Source organism: Chinchilla lanigera, unplaced genomic scaffold, assembly GCF_000276665.1.
Source record: "Chinchilla lanigera isolate Chin_1 unplaced genomic scaffold, ChiLan1.0 scaffold00124, whole genome shotgun sequence".
NCBI classification, from domain to species: Eukaryota; Metazoa; Chordata; class Mammalia; order Rodentia; family Chinchillidae; genus Chinchilla; species Chinchilla lanigera.
Genome location: NW_004955525.1, coordinates 4,186,553 through 4,207,891, shown reverse-complemented (window position 1 = coordinate 4,207,891; position 21,339 = coordinate 4,186,553). Strand labels below are relative to the sequence as shown.

Here is a 21,339-nt window from a genome sequence, read left to right as displayed (position 1 = left end):
GATCCAGTAATCCCACTCCCATATATACATTCCAAAGGTCACAATTATCAGTATGTTGATATTTTTTTTGGTGCCGGGAATCAAACTTAGGACCTTGCTCTTGCCAGGCAGGCGCTTATGCCGCTGAGCTATATCCCCGGCCCTCAGTATGTTGAACTCTGTAGTGCAGCGAATACCTGCACTATGGCATTATTCACAATAACCAACATATGGAATCACTCTAAGTGTCTGTAAATTGTGTGAAACATACGTATACATATGTATGAATGTATCTGTGTATATATAAATAATTTATCAAGGAAATTTTGTTCTGTATGGCAATGCAAGTATGAGTGAAGTAATGCTAAGTGAAGACTAAGTAAGTCCGGCACAGAAAGATATATATACCATATAATCTCATTCATATTTGGAATGGAAAAAAAGTCAAATCCATAGAAATGGAAAGTAAAATGGTGATTACCAGAGGAATAGAGATGGGAGATTGATAAAAGGTTGGTGAAAGAATGCATAATTTCAATTAGGTGGGAGACAAAATTTAAGAGGTCTATTATGTATTCTGGTCACTATAGTTAATAACAAATATTGTTATACTTGAAATAATAGGGAAGTAGACAATTGTTCTCATAAAATTTTTAACTGAATGTATTATGGTAAAAAGCTTGATTTCTCCATTCCATAACTCCATGCAGTTAAAAGTGTAGTAGCAGAAACGTAATGCACAATTTTTAAATCAAAATTTAAAACTATGTATCATATTCCATTTATTTGTATGTATTCTTACCATAGCAATGAATATGAAATGAAATATTTTTACTTTGAAAATTAAAGTGATACAGTGACACCCAATGTTTTATTACTATTTCTTTTTTATCATGTTATTAGCAGCTCAAAGATACTTTGTTTCAGTAAACAAGTATCTTTTTAACAGATATGACAAAAATGAAAACATCCTTTTGTTGTGTTTACCAAGTCTAATTACTATTCCTGTGGCTAGGTTGTAAATAAGAGTATACCTTCAACTCCACAAAAGAGAAGAACATCTATGTTTCTTGTTTTGATTTTTTTTTCTGCTTTTGACTACTCTTATCTCTTTCCCTCAGATATTTTTAAGGAGAACTGAAAGGTCAATGTGGAAAATTCAGCTGCTCCAATTGTCCCAAAATTCCATTATCTGGCAACATGGTCTTATTCCTTCCCAGTATATCTACAAATAAATACCTACCAAATGAGTAATTAAATGGAAGTGAAGAGTGTCACATAGATAACATGTATGGACAATAAATTTTTGACACATATGCAAAGGCAATTCAGTGGACAAGGAATAACCTTTTGAACAAATGGTGCCGCACAAAATGGATATTTATACAAGAAAAAAGAGTCAATCCATATCTTCTACCATATGCAAAAATGTATCAAATGTGAAACCTAAAAATATAAAATTTCTAGAAAGAAACAGAAGAGAACCTTTGCATTTTTGGGTTAGTCAATGATTTAAAGATAACACAAAATGCACAGCCCTTAGAAGAAAAAAAAAAAAACAGATGACTTGGATTTCATCACAATTAGAGCCTTTTATTCTTTGAAATAGTGAAAAAGCAATGTTAAGAGAACACAAGTAAATCCATAGATTGGGAGAAAATATTTGCACAGATTATTTCTGACAGCAGTCTTATCTACAATATATAAAGAACTCTCAAAACTTAACAGTAAGGCAATGAATTTTTTTTAAAATGGGCAAAATGTGAATAGACACTTTAACAGAGATATATGGATGACAAATTAGGGCATGAAAAGGTGTGCAACACCATTCGTTAAGAAAGAAATACAAATTATAATGACTGCAATGAGATACTATTACATACCTAATAAAATAGTTAAATTTAAAAAGACTGACTGTATCAAGTGCTAAAACTGCTAATGAAAATGCAAAAACAACCGCTTTTGGAAATAGGCACTTTCTTATAAAGTGATCCAGTTATTCCACTCCTATATATCTTTCTAAAATAAATTAAAAGCATATATCCATACAAAAAAAATTGTATGGAGAGGATTATAAAAGCTTTACTTGTAGTATCCCCAAGCTCAAAACGATATAATTGTCCACCAATGAACTGCAGTATTTCCACATAATGGAAAGCTATTCAGGACAAAATTAGGAATGAAATCTTCCTGGTAAAACAACATGGGTGAATTTCAAAATAATTATGCTACAGGAGGAAAATAAAGTGTGTTACACTGCATTATTTCATTTTCCCAAAATTTTAGAAAATTTCAATAATCTATAAGAACAGAAAACAGATTGGTACTTGCCTAGAAATGTGGGGAGCTAATCAAAGGGGCATGAGAAAATTTTTGAGGTAATAAAATGCTTCATTATCTTGATGGTAATTATGCTTTCATATCAACATTTATAAAATTGCATACCTTACATAGTTATTATGTACATTGTACTGTGTATATGATTTTTAAAAGGACTATCTTGTGTATATGAATGCAACCTGTATCGATGAATTGAAAAACAAGTAGAAAAATTAAATTAAAAATAAATTAACTTACATTGCTTAGCCTCATAAGTGCCTACACAAAAGTGCTGCTACAGTTGTCATTGTATAGATTGCATGGCGGTTTGCTTGCCAGATTGGGTGGGAAAAATGATTCTGCATACGTTCTTATCAGAAAAGATATAAACAGATGTCAAAGACTATGTTAAACCTGAGTATACTAATAGATTAAACAGCATTTCACTTAGAAAGCATTGAAATTTAGCTCCCCCAATATCATGAAATAGAATACAGAATATACCCCTGTTCATATATATATGTGTGTGTGTGTATATATATATATCCTTAAGAAAAAAAGTCATTTGATACACCAAAACTAATACTTACAAACATATTCATGTTAGAAAATATATGTAATGATATATAAATAAAATAGATTATATGAGGAAAAAGAATATATTCTTTTGGGCACCATCTACATAAAATTAAATAACAAAGTAAAAGCTACAAACATAAAAGCATATTACATCATATGTAGACAGTAAATATATAACAAAATTAGATTATTGTAATTGGAAAAAGTCACCTACTTCCAACCATTGTCACAGTCTATATCTAAGGATAAATGCTGCCAAAAGAAAAGTCACAGTATTTCATTAGTAATTTTTTTTGTATGAGGATTTAACAAGTTTGTTTTTCCTTTCCAAACATTTTCAGTATCAGTGTGATTACGAATTAATTATTGAAAAAATCCCCAAACACCCTACAAGTAGATAACTTTACAATGATGGTTGAAATAGAGTCCCATTTGCCCAGTATTACAAATCATACCTTAAATCAAAGCTAATGTAATTTTACCTTGAAGATTTCATTACTGCTTGACTTCTTTCTCAATTCATTGGGAAATTAGTAAAGAATACAAATATACAACTCTTAAATGGACAATAAACATATGAAATGATATTAAATTTCATCATGCCTAAGAAATGTAAATATATTATATTGAGAAATTTCCCATACATTCATTTAAATGTGAATAACAATTGGTGGTTTTAGAATTACTTTTAAATTCTTCTTTGTATTTCAGTAGACTCACCTTTTTCAATTGACATAAATTATTTTCACAAAATATAAAGTTATTTTAAAGCTGCTTCATCAGTCTATAGGAAATTTGTGGCTAATAGATCAGACAAAAAAAATCTAAAAATTGACCTGATTAATTTAGTTAATATGACAAAGGTGGCATTTGAAATAACTATACTGTAGAAGCATTGTCCAATAAATGATTCATCTTGAATTACTTATCTCATAAAAATTTTTTTTAAATGTAGATCCCTAGCTCAACTTTGAGTCACAATCTTATTCCTGATGATATAAAACTTAGACATTTAAGTTTAAAGTACTATGAAAATGTAAGAATGTACGTTAAAAATAGCATCCATTTTTTTACTGAAATAATAAGTTGCAGAACAATATTTATGGTATAAATCAATTGATTTAACTCACTGGTTCTACGGTATGAATTATGATTAAAATAATAAGATGGAAAGGTATATTTCCAGTAAGTTTTATTTACCATTATATTACATAGTCTATCAGTATCTCTGGCACATAATAGGCACAAACATGTAGTAGTTGAATAACTCAGTAAATGAATTTCTGTGTACTTAAATTCTGATAACAGTTTAGGAGTTTGCCAATATGCATAAAATAATAAAATATGCATATAACTTAGTTCAGCACCCACATATTTAGGAATGTATCCTATACTAATTTTCTCAAGAGCACAGACATAAATGCTTTAAGTATTTAGAGACAAATTTTTATACTAGGAAAAGAGGGTATGTAGGCAAAGAGATGATGTGAATATAGCTTCTCTACAACTGAAATCTGGTTAAATTAAGTGGAATATGCAACCATTTAAAAATAAAGCATTGATCATTTGCCATGAAAATATAATCACAATTAGTTGATAAATCAGCAAAATACAAAACATAATAAAATGTGATATAGATAAAACTGTACACATAAATTGGAAGTTGTATATATGTTCAAGGAAACTTCTGGAAAGAAATGCATAAAAATGGTTGCAATGCTTATCATTTGATGCTAGATTATTTTATTATCAACGCAATTTTGTGTATTGGAGGATGTCCTTTACAATTCTCACATACTTTGACAAGGATAAACAACAAAATTAAATTCATTTATAAATTAGAAATGTGTTTCCTAATATTTAAAATATGAAACTAAATGGCAAGTACAAATTCTACAGTACAAAGTAGTATAAAGGTTAATCTAACTTTAACATTTTTCTTCATTTGAAATTAATAATTCATCACATTTTACATTTTATATTCGTATTCTATGACCAAGTTTAGATAGTAAATGTAGTAAAGTAGATTATTTTCTACATTAGTCTGCCAAATCACCTTTGTGGATTTTTCTGCTTCTGTAGAAATATCATGATATTTACCAGTAAAATCTCTAAAAGGCAACATCCTATGAATGTTTATTCAGATACAAATGAGTAATTTTTGTCTTTCATAAAAATGTGCTAAATACATTCCTTACCTTTCAATGAAAAGTAAACACAGGTCTTTTGTGTTGTACCATGAGAAAAGTTCTGTAGCAGAAAAGAATCCTGTAAATAAAAATAATAAATATCTGTTTTAAAATTTCATTTAGCAGAAGTATGATTCATATCATTTGACTTGTAAATGATAATTTAATATGTTCAACATTTTACAATATTAAAAGGAAATTGATGGCAGATGACATCATATACACTGACAGAGGATGCAATTTCAATTAGCACAAATTCCCCTCCCATCCAGCAGTTCGTGGAGTTGAAACCTGCTGCAAAAACGTATAAAAACAGCATCTGCTTTGTAATAATACTATCTAACAATTGAATACCCCTTTGTTTTATCTAAAAGGTTCTTGCAAACATTGAAAAATGCTTCTTTAGCAGGCAGGTTGGGGCACATTGTATGCCAATTTAAAAAGAGAAATATAATAAAAATGGTGTAGCTGACTCACGGCAACATGGGTTCGCAAACCTTGTAGACGGATATAAACCAAGCTTGCCAAACATCACACACAGCACTTATTAAATCTGCTGCGTGGATTGTAATTTGCTTGCTGTCTAGCCCCTCCTCCCTCTGACAATAAACGACTCCCCCTTTTTTCATTGTAAAAATACGTGCTCAGGAGATCTAGAAAAAAATTAAACATCCATAGTCACACTAGTCAATGACGCCATTTAGAGCATTTTCATCCAATTTTTTATAAACAGGATTTTTTTAAGCGACCCGTTACCAAGTAAACGGGAATTCATGATGGACGGCTGGGAGCAGGAAGAACACTCTTCTTCCCTAGTTAGAAACTCTGGCTGTTATTTCTGCCTCATGTTCACGCTTTAAAAGGTAATAATAATAAAACTGTAAAGATAAAACTTTGTGAGAGGTAAGCGTCTTCCAAGGATTTGAGCCTCAGCCACCAAAGAGTGTACAGGAAGGAGGGTGGTGCAAAGGCTCGGAGGGTTTGGCCATTCGTTGGTCGTAGGAGCTGTCAATCAAGGTTTATCCAGCAAATGAGGGTGAACTAAAGGCACCCTGGGAAAGAAATTAATGGAAAAGCGGCCTGCAAGACTATAGACTAGCGATGTAAACCGAGAGAAAAGGCAGCTGGGAGCGGCCTTGCAGCCAGGGCTGTCTCCCAAGTCTCCACTGCTACTGCCACCTCAGCGTCACCGCTGCAGCCCCGACCCGCTCTGCTCTGATGCTGCAGTAGTCTCTGCCACCTCCACAGTTTGCGTTTTCTCTGCCAGTGCCCAGTATCCGTGAGTTATTTTCCGACCATCTTGGCCCGCGCTCTCTGCAGTAGTCACCACTTTTAGAGGTTTACAGACTTGGAACACGGCTGAAGCAGATCTTAAAATGGTCATGGAACCTGCCGCCCTGTGGGTTGCTGAAAAGGAGATGGCTTGCTCGGCTAGAGACACTGAGGCAAGACTCTGACAGCCGCAGTTCTAGCAGCTGCACTAGTTGCAATAGTAGTAACCCCAGCGGCTCGTATAGAAAGAGGAGGTTACCTCAGCCATCCAGAAGGGTGCGGCGGGACACCCTCGTTACAGATTTCGGGGACAGGTTCTCTCGGGTGGTTAGAAATAGTGTGCAGGCGCTCAGAAATATTCAAGATGAATGTTACAAGGTAAGCACGTTGTATGTAAAGTCAATTCATGATTTCAAAAGATAGTATGCTGAACTCAATAAACCTATCTGCATGATAGTTTCAAATATTCAACACAGAATATGAGCCTTCAAAAGAAGAATGTGAATGGAATTCAGGGGAGGAGGAATTCAGCAGTAATGAGGTGGCCTGTAAATGCCTCCCTGAGAAGGTGAGGAAATAGAAAACTCCAAAGAAAAGTTTGAGATGAAGGCTGAAGTAAAGGAAGTTTATAAAGAAACTCCCGAGGAAACGACTAAAGAAAGTTCCTAAAGAAAATATTGAATATAACAACCATTGTTAATTTCCTATCACCTTTTCTGAAATACCATATTGCTTGTATTGTTTTTGTGTTATTTTCTAAATGTATGTGTGTTTGTTAATATATTTTCTCTCTTTTGTCTTTAAAATAAGAAAAAAACAAACCATAAGGCAACAATGAAAAAAAAAAGAAATTACTGGGGTAAATGATGAAGAGAGAAAGCAAAATCTACAGACTGTACCAGAGTAATTCCTGAAGAAAAAGATACTAAACAACTCCCTCAAGCAAAAGCAGAAAGTAAAGAACAGCCTAAAGTAAGAGTCTAAGCCAAGGGCTCCAGCACAGAGACTCATAACAGAGTTCCTGAGAAAAAGCCTAAAGAATGTGAATCTGAAAAGATCACAGAAGGGAAAACTTAAAAGAAGATCCTAGAGGTATTCCTGACTACTGGCTCACAGTTTCAGAGAATGCTGACAAGCTTGGTTCAGAAGTGTGATGAGGCCATTATGAAGTTCTTGTCTGATGTTAGCCTGAAGTTCTTAAAGCCTGACCAGCCAGTTACACCTTTCAATTTCATTTCGTATCCAGTCCATATTTCAGAAATGAACTAGTGATGAAAATATACATAATGAATGCAGAATGAAATGATGCCTTCTTTTCTTGGGGATAGGAAACTGAAGATTGCAAAGACTATGAGATAGATTAGAGAGGAGGAAAGGATGTTACTGTCACAACCATTCAGTCACACAACTGCTTTTGGAGACACTAAAACTAATGCATCATTCTTTAATTTTTTTCAGTCCTCCTGAGATTTCTAAGATCGGGAACCCAAAGCCATGGGAAAATGCCATCCTTAGTGAGGACTTTCAAATCAGTCAAATTTTACATGATGATGGTATTCTAAAGTCAATCTGTTCTTGTGCAGAAGTAAATGATACTTACTATCATGATTGCAAAGATTATGGAAACTGAGAATACCACAGAGAAAAATGAGGCTGGTTGAAAGGTATTTCAAGAATCTTAAAAGTTCAGACATGCAGAAGTAAAGGAGCTTCATCTAGTCTTAGGAAAAAAAAACACAACAAACAGACAGACAAACAAAAAACCTGTCCTGTAACTTGAACATTATACTACTAATAGTATTGTGTTTCATGTTCTCTTCCTAGCCTAACTTTAAAAAAAATTTTGCAAGTGCCTTAAGTATCAATTTATTCTTTCCAGCCTATTGTATTATAGTAGTCTTCAAAATATGTAAATTATTATAAATTAGTTAAAGCATGTTGTTAGTTTGGTGCAACGGTGTTGTTTTTTGTGAAGTCTTTTTGTCATGTTAATATTAGATTATACCTGTGAAAACTATCAGAATTATTAGACAGATAGCTGCTTGAAAAAATTACTGAACTGCCACTGAAAAGAATTTTTCTTTTCCAGCCAGAAGACTAAGGGTTTCAATCTGCCTGCACTAGTGTTGCCTTCATTACGTTGGTATAGAAGTAAAATTTGACTGCTTGAAAACATTAGGATACATTTATAAATACATCAAGACTATGTTTGATTTCTTTGAATTTTATGTGAGGCAGTGGTCTATAAATTTAATCATAATTAAGTTATTGTTTACCATTGATGTGTTAATATGACATGGTATTTTTTATTTTAAAAATTAAAATATTGACTAAACAACAATGAAGACAAAATCAAAACCACACAAAAACAACAAAAATGGTACATGACCTCAAAACAAACTGATAGAAATTTACAGTGGTTGCTATATTGCATCTTGTTATCTTTAGTAAAGCTGCTCATGTTACTGTCTTTGATTGTTTGATCAATATGACATAGGATTTCTAAGTTTCGTCATCTTATACTGTGTAATTCTAAACTAAAGATAGCATACTTTCTTTGTAATATATTGTACGTTTACTTTTGCTGAAAATAACTATAACATTTGATGTTTTCTCAGGTTCTTGTATTGCTACTTAAAATAAATAAATGCTGCATAAAGCATGTTGTGCTAGAAAAATTTAGCATTTTCTCTTAATTATAAAAAAAATATTGTCCTTATCACGGAAGATAGAGAGTTCTGAGAAAAAATGAAAATTTAATAATGAGTAACTATTGTTAAAATTCTGGTATCTCTGGCACCTTAGTTCTTCTCCTAGGGTTTTTACATCCAAGTTATGGAGAAAAATGGGGCAGAGAAGGAGGAACAAGTCAAGGGGAGGAGAAGACAAAGTGTAAGTAGAAGACAGAAGGGAGAAGGGTAGGAAAGAGGGAAAGGGAAGGAATTGGAAAAGAGGGAAGGGTACAGTGGGGAAAGAGGGAGTGGAAAAAAAAGGAGAAAGGTGGGTAGTAGAAGAAATGGGAGGTGAAAGGGTAGGAGTATATCACAAAGAAAGTCCATCTATATAAGCCAGGATTATAAAGATGCCAGGATCCCACCCTTTATTTGATATGAGAGGAGATCACACTACCATGACTTTTTTTCCTAAAAGTGACTTTATGCTCTTACCTCTTCTGTACCACACAGCTGGTCACAGGATAATTAGACTCTGAGAATCTCATTTGCGACTAGTAAGAGGGTAATCCTCCTTAAACTTACTTTAGCAGGGAGTTTGTTCTAGTCATAAAGTCATAAGCACAGCAAATAATGAAACAGTCTTATTTCATGTTTATCATTTCCTGGAATACATATTTTCCTCCAAGATTTTAATAAGAAACAACCACTGCAGAAGGAAGATTTGATTTGAGAAATTCTAGGTATTTAGCATAAAATTACATAGTAATAGTCTTCTCAAACCCCACTATACATAGGTTAATTTCTTGCTTTTATCTTTGATTAAAAATAGTTAACTTTCTCATGTATATGTAAAAATATTTAAAACAGGTGAGAAACTGTTTAACCAAATACATGTGCTTAAAATTGTTTCTTTATGATTTAAACATCAGAAAGCAATTATTGATTTTAATTGCACCATTAAACTTTTGAGAGTGCCTATTTTATTTCTGAAAATTTTGCATCCATGAAGAACCCACATGACAGATTTACTTACCACAACCAAAAGAAAAACTATAATTAATATTGTCTGGCTTTCTGACTTTATAACTTCATAAACTAGATATATACTGTGCTTGTTAGACATCACAGCGGAAGTCTTAAAGCTTCTACATGAAATACAATACACTTATGGCCTCTTATAACTGTTACTAAAATATCTAAAACTTAGCCCCTCTGTGTGTTCCATACTAGAGAAAATAAACACTCTGAAAGACATTATATTATAATATACCCTTGCTTGTACATTAGTGACTTTTTTCAATTTCTTGTCTTAAATTTAAAGATGAATTCAGGTTGAATGGGTGGAAGGGAAGCTGACTGAAAGACAGTTTGCTGCCACATTTTAGCTTTTATATTTAAACCCAAGGAAAGGGGGTGGGTATATAGGTTCCAGTGTTTTATGCAACACTGAAGTTAGGTATCCAAAAATTCAAGTGGTGTGTAGTGAATTCTTCAGCCACTTTTGAAGGTTTAGGAAGACAGCTAGAGCCAGGGTCCTGTTGGGCTGGCACATTCATTGGTCTGTACATTTATCTATCTGCTTAGCCAGTGAATGATGTTACAAGGAGAATCTGACTGGGAGTGAAGCCAGTGGCAGGGGTAGAGGACATGAGAAATGCTTAAGTTACACTTTGCAAGTGTTTCTTCAATATGTTGTTTGCTTTTGCTCTGATTATAAACTGGAGTCACCTTATACAGGTCCATTAGAGGTTTTATAGCCAGGAACAGTGGTGGAGAGGAAGTGCAGTCTGGTAATAATAGTCATATCCAGGCTTATTCCATCCCTTTGTGGACCCAGGTCTCTTTCTCTCTCTCTCTCTCTCTCTCTCTCTCTCTCTCACTCGAGTAAGGAAAGGAAAGTGGAATTTTACCTTTTGGCATCGGCATTTACATGTTTTATCCATTCATCTGGATAGAGGAGATGTGAGGGTAGCCATTTATGCCCTATGTCTGAGGAAGTTAGGAAAAGTGTGAGGAATGTGTTTGCTTCTCTAGACCTAGGGAATGGAATCAGAGCTGTAAAGCACAATGAAAGTAAAGTTTTATGGACAATATTGTAAGGCTGGATGTCAGCTATGTGAGCAGACACACCCAAGTATGTCAGTTACAGTGAGCAATGTATTCCTCACATGCAGGTCCTCTCCCCCAGTTCATTATTGGCAGAGTAAAGTGGAGGGAGAAGCCTTTCCCAGATGTCACTTATATTTTATTATCTCCTTGAAAGTCAATTCTCTGGTCCCCCTCTCAGTTTGAGGTTGGATTTCTCATATACTATTTTTTCTTTAATTTGCAACTTTCTGTGATGTAGATGATCCTATTTAGAGATTTCAGGCAGCCCTGTAATTCCTATGGTTTCACTTAGCTTTAGTGGTCTCATCGTAAAAAATGGACTGCACTCTGCCTTTTTTCTGCCTTTTCCACTTCTGCCTACATTTCTCAGCAAAGCCTTTATTGGTTTGTTCCTCTCCAAGGTCCTATTTGCTTGTGTCAATTTTACTTGCTAGTTATTTCAATTCAGAGTTAACTACTCTGTCTTTAAAATGAATGGTTTTAAGATGTTATTACCCAAGAGAAGAAGCACTTGTATATGAAGGGAAAAAAAATCTCAAATTTTGAAGTTTCATTTTGCCATACTGGTTGCAATACTAACACTAAGATATTAACGTAGATTGGTCATCAAACCTTATTCAAATTGCACCAGATTTTTCATGCACTGGTGTATGGAGAAGAGCTAAGCAATTTTACTAAATATATAGATTTGCATTACTAATACTATAGGCAAAATTCAGAACTATTCCTTTACCGTTTTTTACCTCAGAGAAACTCTGTCCAACTAACCTTTCCCCCCGACAAACCACTATTTTTTCTCATTCTTAAAATGACAAAATCATATAGATGATATAAACAGAATTACACAATATGTAAACTTTTCAGATTGTTCTATGTTTATTCAGCGTAATAATACTCAGATCTGTCTGCTGTGATTTGGATCTAGAATGCCACACAAGGTCTCATGTGAACAGAGTTGGGGCTTTTGGAAGGTAATTATATTACTGGCTTTTGGATCTTGATGAGATCCTTCCCAGTTTCTTGGTGTTCTGAGCAAAGAATTGGACAAGAGACATGGAAAAGGTAGCACATGGCTCCTAGTTTGTAGAGATTTCAATCCATAATTTGTTATTTCTAAAGCAGGTTGGCATGATGAGGAGAAACAGTTTATGGTGTGGTAGGGAGAAGGCAGCAAGCAGCAGCACCAGCAGTCTGCCTTCCATTGTTTAACCCAGCCCTACCTTGAGATGTTGGAAATTGTTGACTGGACTGGAAAAAAATTGTCATAAGGCAATGAGAAAAGACTTAGTACCTACATGTTAAGAATTCTTGACCTGTCTCTTGAATGGCAGGAAGGAGAGTCATGGGCTCTCTTAAATGAATGAACTTTATTATTAGCTTGAGAAGGTAGAGCTCTGATATGATAAGGACCAAGTTGTTTTATTTCCTGGTCTATCTTTAGAAAGTGGATTATGACAGATCCAGCAATTAGAGATGTTAGATTTTCCTGTTATTATGTGGAAGTTTTCTAAGGAGTTATATTTCCATACTTAGTGTGGAGAAGAAAGCATAGCAAAGAGGCATATTAGATAAACTATTAAGACCTGAAGAGCCATAGCAGGATTACTCATATTATGGATCTTCTTAAAAACAGGAGTTACAATACAGGTGCCTATTTATATTACGATTTATCAGGGGTCATTTGTGATGCTACTTATCTGCACCTAGAGTGATACTGGATTCTCACTTTTTGCAAAAAGCCTCAGAAATTTCAGAGTGTCATAGGAGTACCTTTCTTTTTTTTTGTCTGAATCTTCCTGTCAGACAGTTCAAGTGAGGTTGGCTTCATCCTAGAAATGTGAACCCACCTATCTATGTTTGCCATCTTTACTGTAATGAGTATGACATGGATCCCTGAAAAGAGCCACTTTGTTTTTAGTTGGCCTCTTGGAGACTTATATTTCCAAGTTTTAATGAATAGTTGTTCACCAAAGCAGATATTAGGTACTTCCCCTGGGATAGGACCTGGCAGGAGTTTGTTACCATAAAATTGAATAGATTGTTGTACTTGGTCCAGATTAATAAAGTATTACAAGAGATTGGTGATCTCTGGTTTCACTACCATATCAGAAAATAGAAAATGCTTCCTCTATAGCATGTCAAATGGAATCATATTTAGCTCTTTTTGAGGGCTGTTTTGATTTCTCCTAAGAGCTACTGGCAATAATTGGAACCATGAGTCACATCTTCCTTGGGAAAGTTTTGCCAGAGTTCACATTAGAGCCTAGGTGGTTCTTTCAGCCTTTCCAGAGGATGGAGCTCTCTATGCAGCATAGAGATTGCACTTTATTTCTAAAGTCTCTGTCATCCTGTGAGTTATTTGAGAGGTAAATGAAGGACCGTGGTCCTTCTGAAGGGACTGGGATAGTCCAAATGATTTATTTGAGATGTATCTTGACTATCTTCAGAGCCTTTTCTGAGTGGATAGTGAAGAACTCAAGCCAACATGTAAAGGTGTCCATTAGGACTAGTATTTCTTTAAATCCCCCACATGGTGACTTGTGGATAAAGTTTAATTTCCAGTCCTCTCCAGTCTGTGTACAAGATCTAATAAAGGAAGTGGTCTGGGCCTGCCAGGATTATTGTAAGCACAGAATGAGCAAGCTTTGTAGACCTATCAGATGGTGTCAATACTCCTACTATTGTGAAAATTTAAGTAATTATATTCCATATAGCATCCCTTCTCAGATGGAAAGAATCATTAAAGTTTTTTTCTAAAAGAACTATCCACTGTGTTGCTTAAGCAAGGACTGGATTATTTTCCAAATACCATCAAAGCTGCTTTGAAACTTTCCCTTTACTTAAGGTCCATTTATTTTCATAGGGGATATAAATGAGATTTAATGGTTCCTTGAGAGCTGTGTATAAGGCTAGGGTCTTGAGGGCCTGTAAGGTTACCCTCTTTTTCTCTCTTTCAACCTTTTGATTTCCCAAGGAGTTTTCATACATATTTATCTGGTATTCCTTGGGATCAATAACAATAACTTGCTTGCGAATACTCTCTAGCAGTTGTGGAATTTCTTGATTATACTATATAAATAAATATTTATTAGATCACAAGTATCTCAGTTACTTTCCTTATAGCTGAGGTAAAATACCCAACACCTAAATTTAAAGAATGAAAGGATTACTTGGCTCCTTCTTTTTAGAGATTTCAATCCATAATCTGCTGTTGCTAAAGCAGGTCAACACGATGAAGAGAAACAGTTTATGGTGTAGCGGGGAGAAGGCAGCAAGCAGCAGCCTGCCTTCCACTGTTTAACCCATGCAAGCTAGAAGCGTTTCAGTTGTTGCTACCCACACCCAGAGTGGGGCTGCTGTCTTCAGTAGCAAATCCATTCAGCCATACCAAGAACTATGCTAATACCAATTAGTGGAATAATTTAGTACCACACACCCTTAATCCCACTATCACACACCCTAGATCTAGCAAGCTTGAAAATATCCCCCTATAATACAGTACAGGAAGCTTTGGGGGAACATCTAGATACAAGCCACAATATTCTGCTCTTGGCTTCCAAAGGACTCATACACATACCTTTATAAAAAAGCATTTAGTATACCTCTACGAGTTGTCAAACTCCTAACATATTTTTCATTGCTGCAAAGTCAAAGCTCGAAGTCTTCTGTAAGATTTAAAGCTAACTCTTAGCTTTAAACCCCTTTACAAATAAAAACAAAGTTATACACTGCCAATATAAAGTACGATGGTACAAGATAAATGGTCCCAATCAAAAAAGTACAAATAAGGGGAAAGAAATGAATGGGTCAAAGCACATCCAAAATTCAGCATGGCAAACATTAATTCACATGGCAAGCATTAATTCACATAGTTCTATGTCCAGTATCAAGGATAATTGGTGGCAAGATGTGAAATCCAAAGACCTTGAATGCAACAGTGCTGGTAGTTGTAGCTCTCATGTCTTCTCCCTTGGGCTGCCTTTGCTCTCTTCTTACAACTTTCCTCAAATGACACACATTCCTGGGTTCTCCAGCCTTCTGGAGTCTCTACTGTACCTTTAATTTCATCCTCACAGTGTCATACATTGCCTTCTCAGAGGGCCTTCTACTGACTCTGGATGTAAGTCTTCCTGACCCCATAACTCTTGCATTCTATACTACATGCACCGAAGACCAGCACGACATGGATGACACCAAAATCTGCCACCAGCTATAATAGTAACAAGACCTCCTTCTCTCTTGGCTGTAGGGATCCAGAGCCTATGAAGAAAATTCCAAGGAACAACTTCCCTAGGCTACCATCATTCTGAAACCTGTTGCTCTGTGGCTCTCTTCTCAAAGCAAAGTCTTTCACTTTTGCAATTTTGAGTCTGCAAATCCTGGATTCCTGATTCTTGTGATGTCCTCAAGCCATTTTTTCCATTGCTCTGTTCCTTATCAATAATAGTGTTCTTCTCTGCGCCATCTTTTCAGTACACAATTTCACTGGAGCTTCTTTTCAGGTCAAACTCAAAATGCTTTAAATCATTCTGCTGGGCAGTTTGCTCTTGAATTTCAATATAAATTCAGTGAAAATCCTCCAACAGTAGCCATACCACCATTTCAACATTAAAATGCTTTGAAATTTCTTCCACAAGATTGATTAGTTTGCGACACTTAATCTCAGTCTCAGGCAAAGTCTCTGGACAAAAGCAAAATTCAGACAAATTTTATGCCAAAGCATAATGCATATGGTCTGGAGTCCAAGAGCCAATATGGGCCTTGTTCCTAACTGAAACATCCTGAGCCTGGTCTTTACAGGTTTCATTTCTATTAGCATTCTGCTCTTCTGATCTCTGACTGGAACATCTCATTAAGTGCAGGTTACAGTACTGCAGTGTTGCTTCCTTAGCCAGCATCTCCAAACCTTTCCAAAATTCTTCCCCAAATCTCTAAACCACATGGCCAGGTAACATCACAGAAGCAATCTCTTTTCTGGTATAATAATTCATCTTAGTTATATTTCTTGCAGCCAATGCAATATAACCAATTCCCAAAGTGAAAGAAGATAGTATTATTTGACTCATACTTTGTAGCATTTTCAATCCACAGTCAGCTGTCTTTAAGGCAGATTGCAATGTCAGAGAAGCATCACAGAAGAGAAACACTTCATGATGTGGCTAGCAGAAAGCAGCAGCAGCAGCCTGCCTTCTCATCTTTCATTCAATCCAGTCTGCATGCCTTTTGGGTGGTGCCAGGCACACCCAGTGTGGGGCTTCTGTCTTCAGTACTAATTCCATTCAACCACACCCAGAACTATTCTTACTCCAATCAGTGGACTGATTTAGTACCACACATCCTTAATACTTCACTTTAATCCAACAAGCTCTGTAAAGATTTACCCATGAGCACATGAGGCATTGTGGGGACATCTATACAAGGCATAATAGCAAGCTTGTTTCTATCAAGACTGACACATGGACAGGTAATATCTGAAAGGTATATTTTAAATATCTGTAAAGATTTAATATATTCCCTTTTCCTAACATCAGTGCCTGAGAAAGAGCTATGAGCTTTGTTTTTGAGTAGAGGTCCTTGGGGGAACGAGTTTGACCTGAATGACCTTTTCCAAACTGACAACTGCATAACCTGCCTTTTAATGTCCTTCTTGGACAAAGCTACTTCCATCAGTAAACCATACCTCATCAGGGTCTTAGAGGAACAGGTAACTGATGTCCTGCTTGCTTCCATAGGTCTGGGAAATCACCTATTTGCAAGAGTGACTAACTCTGAGCCTGTAGGCATCCATGAGGCAGGATTAAGAGTAGTATAAGTCTTTATGGTAACCACAGGGATGTCCGAAGTATGGCCTTTTGTCAGGTAACCTGTTCCCCTATGAACCACAGTTATGCTTTTGCCTTAAGGTAGCCCTGACCTCATGGGGAATCGGGACTTACAGGTTTTTTTCCCCCAAAGTTGGTTTCTTCTGTTAGCATAGTGTCACTGCAACTGTCTCCAGGTTGGCCATCCAAGAGCCATTCTGCCTAACTGTTTTTGAAAACTATGGCATTGGCTGGGGTTCCTGTCTCATGTTTTGGGTCAACACACACAAAGCAAGTACTCTCTTTTCTGATGTGTAGAGGAAGAATATATTTGTTAGGTCAGGTTTTCCTAGTACTGGAGCCTGGGTGAAAGCATGTTTTATTTCTGGGAATGTATTCTTAGCTTTGTCCATTCTAAGGGCTCAGACTCAGGACTTTTGACAGACTCACCTAAAGGCTTTGCCATTAGTCTAGTTCTAGATATCTTGAATTAGTAAAAAGTGTCTATTCCCAGTAAGGACCAAAGCTGTTGCTTGATGGCATGGGGCTGAGATCACAGATAGCCTGGATCTGGTCCTTGACGTCTGTCATTCCTCAGGTGTAAAATTTTATCTCAAGTATTGTGCACTTTGAAGTGATACCTGATCCATTTCTTTTGAGATTTTATATCATTTTTAGCTAGAAAATAGAGAATTTTCGTAGTATTATTGTTGGACAGCTCCCAGGATGGGCTTAAGACTAGAATGCCATCTACATTCTGTAGCATGAGTCCCTGTTTAAGCTCTTAAGTCTTTTATTTTTGCTTTCACCAAGCCAAAAGGTAAAGTTTTGTTGGAGTACTACGCAAATATGTGGTTTTTGCTTTTAATTTGCACTTTACCATTCAAAGGCTAGAATAAAATGGGAATTGGATGGACGGGAATAGAAAAGGAAGCATCTTTGAAGTACAAGACAATCAATTTGAGTCTCTGTAATTCAGGAGAAGGTTGTATGTGGATCTGCTATAGAGTAGGATTTATATTACAACCTCATTAATAATGCAGAGGTCTTATAGTATCCCATATTCCTGTGAAGGTTTTGCTTTAAAGAGAATGAAAGTATTGTAAGGGGACTTGCAAGGCTGCAGAACACCATGTTTGATAACCTTGTTTATAATGGGTGGGAGGCCTCTACATGTATTTTTTTGGTTGGATATTGCCTTCAGTGGGAAAGTAACTGGGATCTCTTAGTTTTATAACTGCTGACATTGCTGAATTTCTTTCTCAGGTACTTTATTATACCATGAAGTAGGATGAACCTGTTGGCTAATTAGGTCAGGCAGGTCTGATGCAGTCCCAACAGGTAAAATCTACTTTGACCTTTGCCAGATATTATGAACTTCCCCCAATTTTACTGATAAATCTCTTCCTACTAATGGAGTAGGAAACCATGCAGCAATTAAAAACTCATGGTTGGTCATTTGACCTTTGAATTGACATGTCAGAAGGAGTAAAGGAGCTGTGAATTGGGTTCCTCTAAATCTCAATTAAGGTTATATGGGAATGTTTTCCCTAAATCCCAATTAAGGCTATAGAGGAGGGTTTTTGAGAGAAGGAAGTTAAGCCACCCTTGTCAATAAGTAGTTGGATTTACTTACCCTCTTCTTTGAAAGAGCAGTGGTAAGAAGTGAGTGGGGACATTCAATCCTCCCTTAGCATGAGTCAGAAACTTTAGCTACCTGACATAGAGCGTCATAGAGTACTGGGCAGTAGCCCGGTACAGTTGCATCCCCAGTATCCAGTTTTCTTTGCATTTAAAGCAGAAATTCTTTCCCTGACTTGCCTTAAATTTTCTCTTGGATGACCTGGGAGTGCTGAATGCATTGTTAATTGCAACAGCCATAATTTTGGGCTGAATTTTTCTGATGGTTCTCCTTTCCATCCCTATCCAGGTGCCAACTGTTGAACATGAAAAAGGCTGTGCTCAACAATTGGTTCATAGGGGTCTGTGCCCTCATCTGAAGTTGTTGTAATTTGTGCAGAATATTTGGGGCAGATTAATGCCAGATATATTCATATTATTACTAACACAGTCCTTATGGCAGCCCTATTATATAGGTAACATTATTTTCTCTTTTAGCATGAGGTAATTGTACAGAAAAATTAAGTAATTTGTCCAAACTCAAACAACTTGTAAGTGGCAACACCAGACATTAAACATCACATTCTAACTCAAGTCCGTGTACTTTATTTTTATTTTTAATTTTTGGTTTATTTTGTTATAAATATGTTATATGAGGCAGTGAATCAGTGACGAATGCCTCATCCGTTTTATTGTTTTATTTTAGTACAGTGCTTACTAAATTTCCCAGGAAGCTTCAAACTTGTGATCACCCTTTCTCAACCTCCCAAGCAGCTGAAATTATAGGCATATACCCATTAGCCTGCACAGAGACCACATTTGTACATACTATACCATGTAGTAAAACATATTTCTTGTCCATACTGAAGACTAGATAAGGTCAAAAGCAACAACTGAGAAGAAATACATAAAAACTTGAGCCACAGAAGATAATCATCTATGTATTTAAAAATTATGACAAGTTATTTGGGCTGGGGATATAGGTCATTGACAGAATCCAGCATACACAAGGTATTGGGTTCATTACAGCCATTGTGGGGTAGAGGGAAGTGATTCTGGCCCCACATTATGCAGCTTTGACACAATGAGACATGTCAGTGCCTTGGCTGGGCTCCATCACATTCTTTTTAGACAATTAAGGGATCATTTACCTCTTTATAGCCAGCTCTGTAAACACAGGAGGTTGGGGCAAAGATGAGGGCTAAACTTAATAGGGGAAATGGGCTTCATTCCGGGGGATGTGGCTTGGTAGTCCCCCAAATATTCATTGAGTAGGGGCTGGCCCTCGCTTCATCTGCATCATACCCAGGGTATGAGTTCATTAAATCCAGAGTAATGCTTGATCTTTGCAGATTTATTTTAGCTTTCCAACTTCTTATATTTTTATTATTCCCCGTCTCTGTAGTGAGCTCCACTAAATACCTTTCAAATGCAGAGAAAGTTACCTGAAAAAAAACCACATTTTTTAATCAGCATACTTGAGGAGAATTCAAATGGAAATTTCAAGAATTAATTCATTGTAAATTGGGCAAAGTGGATCATGCTTGCAATCCTGAGGAAGGAAGATTAAAAGTTCCAATCCAATCTGGGTCACAGAGGGAGACCCTTCATCAAAAAAACAACAAAACAAAACAAAAACAAAAAGAAAAATGAAAAGTAAAATAAAAAGCTGGGAATGCAGCTAAATGGTAAAGCACAAAAGCAAGCTACTGTGTTAAGACATCAGAACACTGTTGGTGGAGGGGAGAATTAGCCATTGTAGAAGATAAAAGCAGAGATATGAGAATGAATAGGATTGTAATTGGCTCTCACTTTTCTCAGTTATTGCTGTGTGACATTATGCAAAATTTTAATTCCTTTAATTTTCAGTTTCCATATTCATATAATATAGTTATTTCATATCTCCTTCTTGGAATAAATATAAGGCTTAAAGTGTAACATTATTTATCCAAAACAGCATAATCTTTGGCATGCAGTAACTGTCAAGTAATTTTTCTTGCTATAATCAGTATAGGTGAGTTTTACTAGCTATTACAGGTAAAATATAATATAAAATATTTTCAAAGTGGTATTGTCAGTCATATCTTATTTCAAGAAAAATATCCTCTGATTTTACAGCTTTATATAATTACTCTTATCCTCTATTTTCCATTATTCTCCATAAATCAATAACTTAACAAGTAAATTGAAAAACTTTTAATCATTTGTATCATCCCTGAACCTATAGATTTTTAAAGTCATTTAAAATTTTATTCATTCCTTTGAAGGGCGAGTATTTTAATAAATCTATGGCTTAGAATTCTATAATATGCAATCTTTTCCTTAATAAAGTCCATTATAAAAGGATACTTTACAGAACTCCAGACTGCATTTTTATATAATGGTATATCATTGGTAATACCAAAGAAAATATAAGATAGGAATGCTAAAATGTGGGAGCAACCCAAATGTCCATCCACCGAGGATTGAATAAGAAAATTGTGGTACTTTTATATAATGGAATATTACTCAGCTATAAAGAAAGATAAACTTGAGGCCTTTACATTTAAATGGTCACAACTAGAGACCAGACTCATAAGTGAAATAAATCAAACATACATATGCAAGCACTGCATTGTTTCAGTAGTGTAAATCTTGAAAGAGTTAATTGAAACTCGGAGGTATTATACACACTGTGAAACGATAGGAAACTGCTGAAGAGTAAAGGGCAACTGGGATGTGGGAAAAGAGAAGGGAAAGAAGGAGAAATTTTGTATGTATGTATATACATGACAGTTAACATGGTTGTTCTTCTGT

General features: G+C 35.5%; 2 protein-coding genes and 1 pseudogene across 2 annotated transcripts in view; 2 read left to right on the top strand and 1 right to left on the bottom strand.

Moving 5' to 3' along the window:
• Nucleotides 1-5,725, bottom strand: part of Fam133a (family with sequence similarity 133, member A) — a 43,068-nt gene extending 37,343 nt beyond the window's left edge. The window contains 2 exon segments of the mRNA XM_013507343.1: nt 5,076-5,145; nt 5,544-5,725. The gene's annotated coding sequence lies outside the window, so the exon portion shown is untranslated.
• A 624-nt stretch (nt 5,726-6,349) lies between these two features.
• LOC102022956 lies at nt 6,350-7,054 on the top strand (annotated as a pseudogene).
• A 154-nt stretch (nt 7,055-7,208) lies between these two features.
• Nucleotides 7,209-9,016, top strand: LOC102024947 (nucleosome assembly protein 1-like 3; the record flags this gene model as incomplete). Its single annotated transcript, XM_005415348.1, is given in 6 exon segments — nt 7,209-7,410; nt 7,413-7,479; nt 7,481-7,542; nt 7,545-7,740; nt 7,742-7,787; nt 7,789-9,016. Coding segments are annotated over 6 exon segments (753 nt in total), but the record flags the coding sequence as incomplete, so codon positions are not given.
• Nucleotides 9,017-21,339: the final 12,323 nt, after the last annotated feature.